This window comes from Lepisosteus oculatus, chromosome 12 (assembly GCF_040954835.1).
Source record: "Lepisosteus oculatus isolate fLepOcu1 chromosome 12, fLepOcu1.hap2, whole genome shotgun sequence".
Lineage (NCBI taxonomy): Eukaryota > Metazoa > Chordata > Actinopteri > Semionotiformes > Lepisosteidae > Lepisosteus > Lepisosteus oculatus.
The window spans coordinates 5675667-5686487 of record NC_090707.1 but is presented as its reverse complement, the minus strand read 5'-3'; the positions used below and the strand labels follow the sequence as shown (position 1 = coordinate 5686487).

The window sequence follows — 10821 nt, the reverse complement described above, 5'->3', positions numbered from 1 at the left end:
TATATTGCAGACGAAATAGAACGTGATCATAGTAAAACCATTTTAACATTTTTTAATTTGGTCTGAGCAAAGAAACCAACAGTGGGAAGGTCTCGTGTGTCAGTCCTAAATGCGTCCTACCTAACCATAATGATTGCTCATCTAAATCTGGACAGTGTTGTCACCTTTCCAATAGTAATGTATAACCTTAAGTGAGAGAGACTGTATGATATGCATGATCAGATCCTTTTGCATTTTGCATTACTCTACTAGAAATCTATTTAAAAGTGTCTGATCTTCAATTGCATAAAGTGCAAACACTCTCAAGCTTTTACTTTTTCTTCCTGATCAGATGAAAAATGAACTGTTTTAGTGATATCAAAAATGTAAGTTTTTAAAAAACTGTTTTATAAAAGGTGTTTAAAAAACTCAACTACAAAGAGATTGTATATCACTTTAGTGATACGATGTTGAGAATATGTCAGAAAAATGATAGATCACCATCACTGCATTTAGCATTTGTGAGCATTTAGGTAGGATTTTGCTGTTAGAATCACCTTTGATAGTAGAAGGAAGAAAATATAGCTGTTATAAAGCTTCTGCTAATGAACTGTTGCTCTGACTTCTTAGTTGGTAAATCTTGTCAGCCATCGTGTTTTTACATTGAGGGTGTACTGTCAAACGAATTTCCCCAAATAGGACAAGAAAGCTAGAATTTAACTGAATTTAAATAATAGCGTGTTTTATAGTTCTTCAACAAAAAATAAGAATAATTTTAAAAGGTAAAGATTATTCTACATAAACTGGAATAGTAATACACATTTAAATTGACCAAATAGATATATATAGTTAATTGACCAGACTTTAGAAAACATATGTTGAACCATAACCACAGAAAAGCCACATACTGTAAGTTAGGGGTTCAAGTAGCATTTCAACCTTATTTTTTAAATCGGTTGAAATCTGTTGGTCTCTCTTCTAGATCTTCAAATTCTGTGTTACAATATAAACTGAGGATCAAGGGGAACAGACAAACTATTTTGGCAGCATATGTAATGAGCAGCCGTGACAGAGTTAGATTGATTATGTGGATTATTGTTTGTCATCAACAGGGGGTCTACAGTGAAAGCCACAGGTTAGTGTCTTATGTGGCCACCATTGGAAGCAACACAAGCTGCACAACTGGAATTCATGCTCTGCACCAGGTTGCACACGTGTTGCTATTCCAGCTGTAAAGCCTGTTCAATGGTTTCTGTGCCTTGAATCCCACACACATCCCACAAATCATTGTCAGTCATTTTTGAGTGAAATTACTGGCTTTCTCAATACCTGATTGGTTTTATTTTTAAAATATACTACACCGTGACTGGAAAAAGGTAGGCTCCAGTGCTTTTATCAGCAATACGCAGGTAGAAGTCAAGTTCAATAGCACTACAATCCATCATCTTTTGAATTCTCTTCTGTGAAAAATGAGAGACTGGGAACGTGATGTATTATCCAGTTAACCACAAAGACCCCATTCACAAAAGTCATCCGTCTCGTACATGATCTAGTTTCGCTGTAAATACACGTGCCAGGTTCCGTTCATTTCTGGGTAATGTAGTTTTCTGTCCTGTAAGCGCCATTGTTCGGTACGAACATTGAACTGGAAAGAAAACTACATTTTCCAACGTCGCTCAAAATGACGTCAGACGTAGACGATAACTACAGTCACCTGAGCAGGAAGCAACGCAGAGGTTTTGGATGTTGTCAATGTTTACTAGTTGGGGTTTGGAAGTGTTCCTCCTTAAGAAACAGGTAACTGTAGTGATTATTACAAAGCGTTGCATTTGATTAGTTAGGTGTATTTCTACAGAGAAAAATATAACTATCTTGTTAGTTCTCAAGATATGTCAATATCTACACGGGGCAGGTATTACATTGAGCTAAGTGTCCAATTACAGCCTGAAATTGCTTGCCTGACGTTTTGTGAATGACACTCGTGCATAAAATTTAAAGCCAAAATGGACTACAAGCATTTGATTTATGAATTGTAATAATTTCGTTTTACATCTGAACCCTGTTTTGAGGTCACTCGTGCAATTTATTCGATTTTTTATGAAGACCTGAAAATGTCAAGTTGGGAACATAATAGACCGAAATAGCTTTTGGTGAGGACTTATTTCCCTTCTCGTTGATGCAGAACAGTGCGCTATTTCAGTGTGAGTGAAAACTATGCAAATCGTGTCTCCGGACAGATTTTTCGGGCCATCACTCGGTGAAGCAAAGACAAGTTAAAATCATAGTCTGGCATTAAAATCACACTCTCCTAATTTAAAATGACCACGTATAGCGCTTTGACTTGTGTGACACTGAGTTTTCCCACAAGCGAAGTGGGAAGCCGGCGTCTTGGAGGGATTGCGTGGACTGTCGTGTCCAGTGTTATGCGGGTTTATCATTTCATCGATGATCACGATCTTCAAGAGTATCTTTACTCTGATCTGCGGTACCGTCAGAGATTGACTGCATTTCCTTTGCGAAACTCGTGGTTCTCGCTGCGATGTGCAATGTCCAAGAAAGAGAATATCACTGTTGGAGTGCGAGATAACGGAAAATACTGTATATAACACTGTTAACATGCTAGAAGTATTGGTATTTTGGTTATTAAACTATTAACGTTTTACTTAAATTAATACTATCTTTAGAACACAAAATGACATTGTGTTGAACAGCGCAGTCTAGTGACCAGACTTTAAGCTATTTTATTAATAGTCTTATTCAATTTACAGTAAAATATTAACGTCAATAGAAGCTCTTGGATCGTCTAACAAGTGTATGCCGGTCATTACTACATTACAACATTGGCGGCAATTTAAATAGGATTCCTGCCACTTTCCCAGCTATGAATCTGCCTGGGTGTCTGAATTTCGCCCTGCTTCGGTGCCTGTGTCAAGATCACAGTTATGTGTTTGATTGGTTAATTGTGACCAAAAATAAACTCGCTGAATTCCAGGCGGAAGGCTTCCAAGAACCAGTTCTGCTTAGATAGCGCTCATTACTAGTCTGTTGCCTTCCAGCTAACCGAGCGAAAACAGAGCTCTCTGGTGTCAGATGCTAAATAAAATATTCATGTTTAGTGGTCAATGCATTCTGGGCTCTGTTGGGCTTCTTAACTGCTTTATTGTTCCATTTAAAAAAAAATACCCTATCTTCTTGGTTTGTATTATTCATTTCTGCATGAGATATGCATGTGTATTTTACGACGCATACAGTAGCATTTCAAATTAAAATGCACTGATTCATACATAATATAAATAATGCACATCATTTTGGTTTGCTTTTCTACAATAATGTTTGTTTTGTGTTGCAAATTTAAGGCATCACTAGGCACTATTTGCTTTTATGATATCTTTAGTACCAATTCTAACCTCAGTGCAGTTTGTACGTATCTGTAAATGAAATCAACGGCGTCCTTTTTCTTAGACTGATGAAAAGTTACATGAAGTGACTTTTCTTTTAAGTTTTTCTTGCAGCAGCATTTCAGCATTGTAAATGTAGGATATATATTGAGGTTTGGGGAGTACATGAGGTACGCACATGAATCGAGAATGCACTGGGGACGAGGAAATTATGTGTCATCTGAAGGGGCATAACCCCTAACTGGCAGACCTAAGCAGTGGTTTACTGCAGACATCTGTTTTAGGCCCTCTACTTTTCCTGATCTACAGTATATCAGCAATCTAGATTCTGCCATAGTTAGAAAACAATTTACTTTTTAGAGGAACACAAGGTATACTAAAAAAGTGGAAAGGGATGGAAATTATAGATTTGGCATTCGGTTGACTAATGAAATGTAATGTTGTGATACATAAGATGTATAATTATCATACAGTTTGCATATAATTGAATTGCAGGAATCTATGCATTAAAATGATCTGGTTGTTTATGCAGATTCTGCTGTGTTCTACAAGACAATGTAGGCAAGCAATAATTAAATCTAATGCCCGTGTAGTGTACATAGCAAATGATTTGGAATTTAAATCAAGTTAGACTTCAATTTTACAATGCCCTAGTAAAGCCTCATTTAGAACATTGTATTTAGTTTTGGTTACCATACAACAAAAATGATATTATAGCCTTTGAAAAAATGCAAAGAACAGCACCAAGAATTATTCCTGGTCTTAGAAGGCAGGGGAGCTACATTTCAGTCAAGAAGAAATGCGATTGAAAAGAGTTCTGATCCAATTGTGTAAATGTTTAAGGAGAGCAGGTAGGATCAACACAGAGGGGTTAGTTCATGCTAAGTAGTTAGAAAGGGAATTTAATTTGGAAGGAAAATAAGAAAATGAGTTGTGTTAAATGAGTTTAACAGAATTCCCAGCCAGGTGGTTAAGAAATAGCTATTTCAAGAAATAGCTCAAGGAACTTTGAGATTAACATAGCTACTAAACAAGCAACATGGGCCTAATGGTCTCCTGTTGTTTGCAAGCTATCCGATGTACTTAAGGAAAGAGAGCCATGGTTTTTATTCCATTAAATTAGAAAATATTTTGAGACATTTTTGGGGTAACCTCCATTCTAATGCATCGACATGGATAACATCAGACATGAGTGCTTCCTTCAGTGATATGACTTAATGGATGAATTGGGGCCATGCCAGCGGTATTAATATAGCTGTAGTTTTTGAAAGCAGCAGTGGAGATAAAGGGATACCAGTAGAATAAAAGCTTGCCTGGCTCTTCACATAAGGTTGAGTAGAGCTTTGAAATATACACTGATGAAATGCTAGAAAAAATTACAGAGAGTGTTCATTCTTTGGATTGTGTTTTCGCTTCTGCCCAGGATAAGTGACTGTGATGCACAAAGTCATCTACATGCTCACCTTCATCTTTCACACACTGACTGCTGGCTGAGACTGAGACTGAGAGGAAGCCAGAAGAGAGTGCAGTACCTGTTTGTCTTACCACGGAATGTAAGCCAATACATTTCAGGTTTCTGGCTGTATTTTACCTAGAACATAAAAAATTCTTTTAGTGGTCATTGGAACTTTATGGGCTCTTTCTATTGTTAAAAAAAAAGAATAAAGTAGGTTACAAAACCATGTAGTAGTTTTTTTTAATCAAGAATAACAAGTGTCTGCAAACATATTTTTAGTGTTTTTAGTTTACCCTTTCTAATAAAGGAGGTTATCTTATTGGGTGTTATTGGCATTTTGTGAACCTTACATGAAAATGTGTTATAATATAATGAGGTCAAGTTGTTGTCGACATGCATAGGGTAAGGCATTTTGAATAATTCTGCAAAACATTTTGGTTCTTTGAAGAGAATTCATTAATTCCAGATACTGTTACTGAGCAAAGGATATTGTTGCCTAAAATGCAAAAGCAAATATGCTCGTAAAATAATTTTAACAAGTAACCAATTAAGAACACTTTATGGTCTGTTATATTATTTGTCAAAATCCTTTTGCTGTATATAACCTGTCGTAGAACGTATTGCGATGCAATTGTAGGTTTGAACACTGTTTCTGCATACACTACCTTGTCTAACTTTCTTAGTTAACTGTACCAATACACAACACAGTTCAACTAATTAATGCAGTGTTTGACTGAAAAAAGACCGCATGCTTCATTTTGTAGATATACAGCAGTCCATATTTGAAGTGTAAAACAAAAATTAAGGATGTTTTTAAAATAAGACGTTCTTAGATCACTTGTGCCAGTTGTTTCCTCAATCAGTAACAAATTGAGGAAACATTTTTTTTTTAGTTTTCTGTGGTCTGTAAGTTTTTTAATAATAATTTTTGTGCTGTATGTTATTTTCTCACATTTTTAAAATCCTGAATATACATTTCATTTATATTTAAAGGAGTCTGTTGGATGATGGTGGATGTACTCTGTGTATTACGTACCGAAATGCCAATATTCATTTTAAGCTTTTTTTGATTGGTTGATTTATTCATATCTTACAGATCCCTGCACAAATTGAAGTGTCAAGGCAGCTGTTTGTAAACTGGGCATTTATTCTAAACAGGTAAAGGCAGTAGGAAGACGCAGTATGCATCAGAGAGGAAACAATACTTCTGTAGCTTATCCTGTCCATTTCTTTGAATTCTTTGTATTTCCCTGTTTAAGTAGAATGTGCGCTGCTAGTCAGAGTACATTACGACAATCTTTTAGTTCACCTGTGCTGTTATTCACCTATGCATTTATTTTTATACTTATTTATGTTATGTATAAATATAATAAATATACAAATATATATCTGTATACATCTGTTTATTTTCTGTATTATCGCCCATATAAGTTTTGCATGGTTTTAATTTGTGAAACCAAATAGTGCACTGTTCGCAGGTGTTAAAAGTGCATCATTTCTTTGTTACAGCTTCCAGATGGTTTGGGTGTTCATTATGAACAGGATGAGCTCTCAGAGCAGCTCGTCAGCTCAGAGGCGGCGTATGGTTCTGGGGATTTTTATCCTGCTTCTTGTAGATGTCATTTGGGTTGCTTCGTCAGAGCTCACCTCGGTATGGTCTGATTCCCTGTCCTCTCTACCGTTTTCATCGCATATTGAAATAACGCGTTTTAACTATTATTTACAGTGGTATTCAAAACACGATATTTGAACAACAGATCGTCCTACCTGATTTTAATAACTTGGTTGGGCTTACTCATCTGCAAAACTGTGATCAGTTTCTGATAGTCTTCAAGGTCGAAAAGGGTATCTTAAACTTTCAGTTCCTACAGTATGTATTGTTAATTACACAGATTTCATTGCCTGAGCTAATTTAACTGCTTATATGATTGCTTTTATAAATGCTGTATAAAAAAGCTTATCATATTTAAAAGGACAACATGTTATGTTGCTTTTATTTCTTTGAATGCATTTACAAACAGGTTTAGCCAGAGTGAAAACCAACTCTAGTTCTTCAACTAAGTCATTATATTCATCATTCTATTTTGCGTATTACATTAAAATATTCAAATGCTTGATAGTGGACAAAAGTATATACAGTACAGATGTCAGTGTAATGCATGCATGCTTAAAAGGGCAACGTTTTTATTTGCTGCATTGTGACATAGTGTGGTGAGCAGTGAAGTAAAAATACACGATGAGGTCAGTGATCAGAATAAACACAGTCAGTGAGGCTCCTTTCAACTTGTCATCTAGACAAAACCTGAGTTTCTGCAATTGACTGCTGCCCAGATTTTGCAGAATTGGTTTCCTTTCTGGTTTTGTATTCCCTGACTAGACTTTCATAACTGGGGAAAATCAAGCAAAGAAACTAGTACAATATGTCTGAATAAAAATTTCCTTCCTATAAGACAGAATGATCCGCTTATCAATCTTTGGTAGTTCACTCACTTTTCATCCTTCCAGTTAATAATTTATGTTCCCCATGGCTGCAAGAAGGTGATTTGTAATTCACGTTTGTTTTATAGGTCTTGCACATCTTGAAGGTGTTATTTATTCCACAGTGTATTTTTTTGTCTTTTAGTACATTGCTTGTGTGGGTTTCTAAGAAATACAATGTATTTTGGCTTGGCTGTGTAAGTACACTCAGCATGCAGAACGCAGCTAGACAGGCAGTAATCTCTGGCTTTCCTCTTTGTGTCAAAATCAAAATATGAATGTACTTTTACAACAGCATTGCTGAAATTCAAATATAGTTTTTACAGCTCTGGAAACAATAACAAACAGAGATGGCAGGATTGTCATTTTGATTTGTAGCACACTGAAAAAGATCTCTCTATTCATTATTTATGTGCAGCATGTTCTTTTCTAGTTTTCATTTCGTCATAAATTAATTGGTTGTGTGACCTGTACAGTACGTGACTAAATTGAATTTAGCCTGGACTGACAAACTGTAATTTTTATTAATTTTTTATGGTGCTTCAAAGCATCTGTGCAGAGACATTTTGAAACCTGATTAAAATTAAAATGTGCACCCACCTAGCAGTGAGGAAGTTTTACTTGATGAGGGGTTTCTGTTTGCCAGAGAATTTGTGTCTCTGCTGAGTGGTAAGATGCCATAACGTATTGGTTTTGGAATTAACAGTGAGAAGGTGGGTCTTGTTGATATACAAGGGCTTTAAAGAAATGTTTAGTGAGCAGTTACAAAAAGATAGATTTTTACCTTTTCAACATAGAGTGTGATTTCTAAAGATAAAAAAAATGCACATCTTCATATGCATTCTGTCAAATCCCACAATATGTTCTGGAATAATAATTGCAGTGCGGTTTGGAATTAAAGTACTTGCATTAGGAATGGTGTGCTGTTTGTTGAAAATGGTGTTTTTATCTTTTCTTTAGTACATATTCAAAGACAAAGAATATAACAAACCCTTCTTCAGCACATTTGCAAAAACGTCCATGTTTGTTCTTTACCTGCTTGGATTTCTTGTGTGGAAGCCCTGGAGGCAGCAGTGTACAAGGGGCTTTCGGGGACGGCACGCAGCGTTCGTGAGTTATTTTTTAATACACATACTGTATCCACCCCATATTCTGTATGCACAGTATGTTTGTTGCAAATTTGGAAATATCATCGTGTGATTAATGCGCAGGTAAAAAAGAATCTAGGTTTAGGTCCTGGTGAGCCCTTTCAATATATATTGATTTATAAATATTTAGAAACCCTTGTATAGAAAAACACATTTTAATACAATCCCAGTGTTATTATAACTGAACTGTAGTATCATATAGAATTTAAAGTCTTTGTTTTTGCTGCTTATCTTTCAGTTTGCTGATGCGGAAGGGTACTTCACAGCATGCACTACAGACAACGGTATAAACAACTCCTTAGTAAGTATGCTATTAAAATTGTACGCTGTTTGAATTAAAAATTGCAGTCGAAGATGGTTTTATTGACTGTAGGTGTTTTTGTTTGGTGTACAAGTTAATTCAGGAGCAAATACTGTATGTTTCTCAGTGCTCAGGATCATATAAGTCAGCTCTAATGATCTAAACCCAAGATTCTCTGGTCACATGCCTCTAACTCTTGTGGTATGTGAACTAATTTGCAGGATTTTTTATTAAACTTTTTAGTGATTTTAATGTCAATACAGTCTTTTACTGAGTTTTATGTGTCTGTTTTTGTAGAAAAAATAATCTAGCTTACTGGTAGATATTTAACAAGAGAAACTATTTTTTTTTTAATCCAATCATAATAACCACAGCATCATGACAGCGTTTTAAGTGGTATTATCTGACAGGCCAAGACAGGTTAAAATTGTGTCGCCAGACTGAAACAGCCAGCTGTAAATGACATGTTCAGAAATGTTTAGTGTTAATTTTTACTTGCATGCAGTTAGAAGTATTAAGTTAATTTTTTAATATGAGTTCGAATAATTGTTTCTCAGTAGAATAAACTGGTAACTTAACTCCCACATATTTTATTTTTAATAGTCAACTCCCTTCTACATTCTTGGATCAGTTCAAGTTACAGTGCAGTGTTCTGCAATATTCTGAAGAGCAAACTAAGTGGGGCCAATTGGCTGATAGATGTCTATTGCTGGTCAGGTGTTTGCTGTTCTGTATTACTTCAGGTACTGTTTTCTGAGCAGCAGGGCACTGTGTTGATTTTTACTGCCTCTTTGCTAACTTTAATGTTTGCTGATCTCCCCCAGAAATATTTTGGACTTCTGTTTGATTTCAGTGTTATCATTTAGGAAATGTTAAGATTTTAAGTATATTAACCAAAAATAGTAACTATAGAAGTGGTTTTATAAGGCTGTTTAAAGACATAAGCTGAGCTGACTGTTATTTAAAGAAGGAAGAGTTTGTCCTTTTCAGCACCGATTGGTCTCTGGTTCTTTGATCTGTGCAGTGCCAATGAAACCTTTTTATAAATCTGTCATGTCATATTAAAATGATGTCCTCACCTGCTGAAACAAGGGGATACTAATCTCCTGAATTGAAGTAGTCTGTAATATTACTCTTTTACTCCTTTTTTCAATTAACCATGACAATTATATAAACCTGAGTATTTTCCTTAAAGATTCATTAGCACATCAATCTACCTTTAGGTATTTGTCACTGAAAAATAAAATCAGAAGTATAATTATTGAGGATGTTTGATTCTGTCACTGTACGTAATTTTAATAAATTTGGATTCACGAGTAAAGCAGAATTAGGAATAATTTCACGTGAATTATGCCAATAAATGGTTTGAAGAATTAGTCAACTTTGCAAGTGTTATCTATAAAAAATAATAACATATTTGAAGGCCCATATCCATTTTGTGTATTGTATACTTCTAAATGTACAAAACTATCTTAAGTCATTTTATGAGCCAGGTCCAAAGAGCTGAAGAATTTATTTCTTTTCTTTCAGAGCGAACCACTTTATGTTCCTGTAAAGTTTCAAGATTTGCCCACAGAAAAAGCTAATGATGTTAATGGTGACTGTGAGGCACGTAAGTGTTGATTTATTGCCCTGCTCTTCTGGGGAAATTTGGAAGACAGGAAATTTACTAATTCTGATTTAATAACAACAACAACAACAACAACAACACACTATGCAATAAATCAATTCAACAAAAGAGACTGGTAAATAAAACAGTAAATTAAATATTATTTGAAGCTAGAGTACACAAATGAGTTTTAAGACTTGATTTGAAAGTGCTGACAATTTTGTAGATCTGATTTAAGCTGGTAGGTCATTCCATGGTCTTCATCCATGTAAGAAAGTATGGTCTTTCGAGGTTTGTAGCCATCTACTGAGAACTGATAGAAGACAGTGTCCAAAGGGCACAGATAAAGTGTAGTCATATGGTTGTATATAATTGTATGTAAGGAGTTAGAGTTAACCGAGCTGTATTTCATCCTGAAATCTGTGTTGAGTCAATGTAGGGAAGCATATACG

General features: G+C 35.3%; 1 protein-coding gene across 1 annotated transcript in view; it reads left to right on the top strand.

Moving 5' to 3' along the window:
• Positions 1-1692: 1692 nt before the first annotated feature.
• LOC102693309 (solute carrier family 35 member F5) overlaps positions 1693-10821 on the top strand; it is a 30820-nt gene continuing 21691 nt past the window's right edge. Inside the window, exons 1-7 of the mRNA XM_006636357.3 lie at positions 1693-1776; positions 4801-4930; positions 5930-5991; positions 6343-6484; positions 8272-8421; positions 8698-8760; positions 10291-10372. Coding sequence (XP_006636420.1) covers positions 6350-6484; positions 8272-8421; positions 8698-8760; positions 10291-10372 — 430 coding nt within the window. The 5' untranslated portion in view covers positions 1693-1776; positions 4801-4930; positions 5930-5991; positions 6343-6349. The remainder of the gene's footprint in view (positions 1777-4800; positions 4931-5929; positions 5992-6342; positions 6485-8271; positions 8422-8697; positions 8761-10290; positions 10373-10821) is intronic.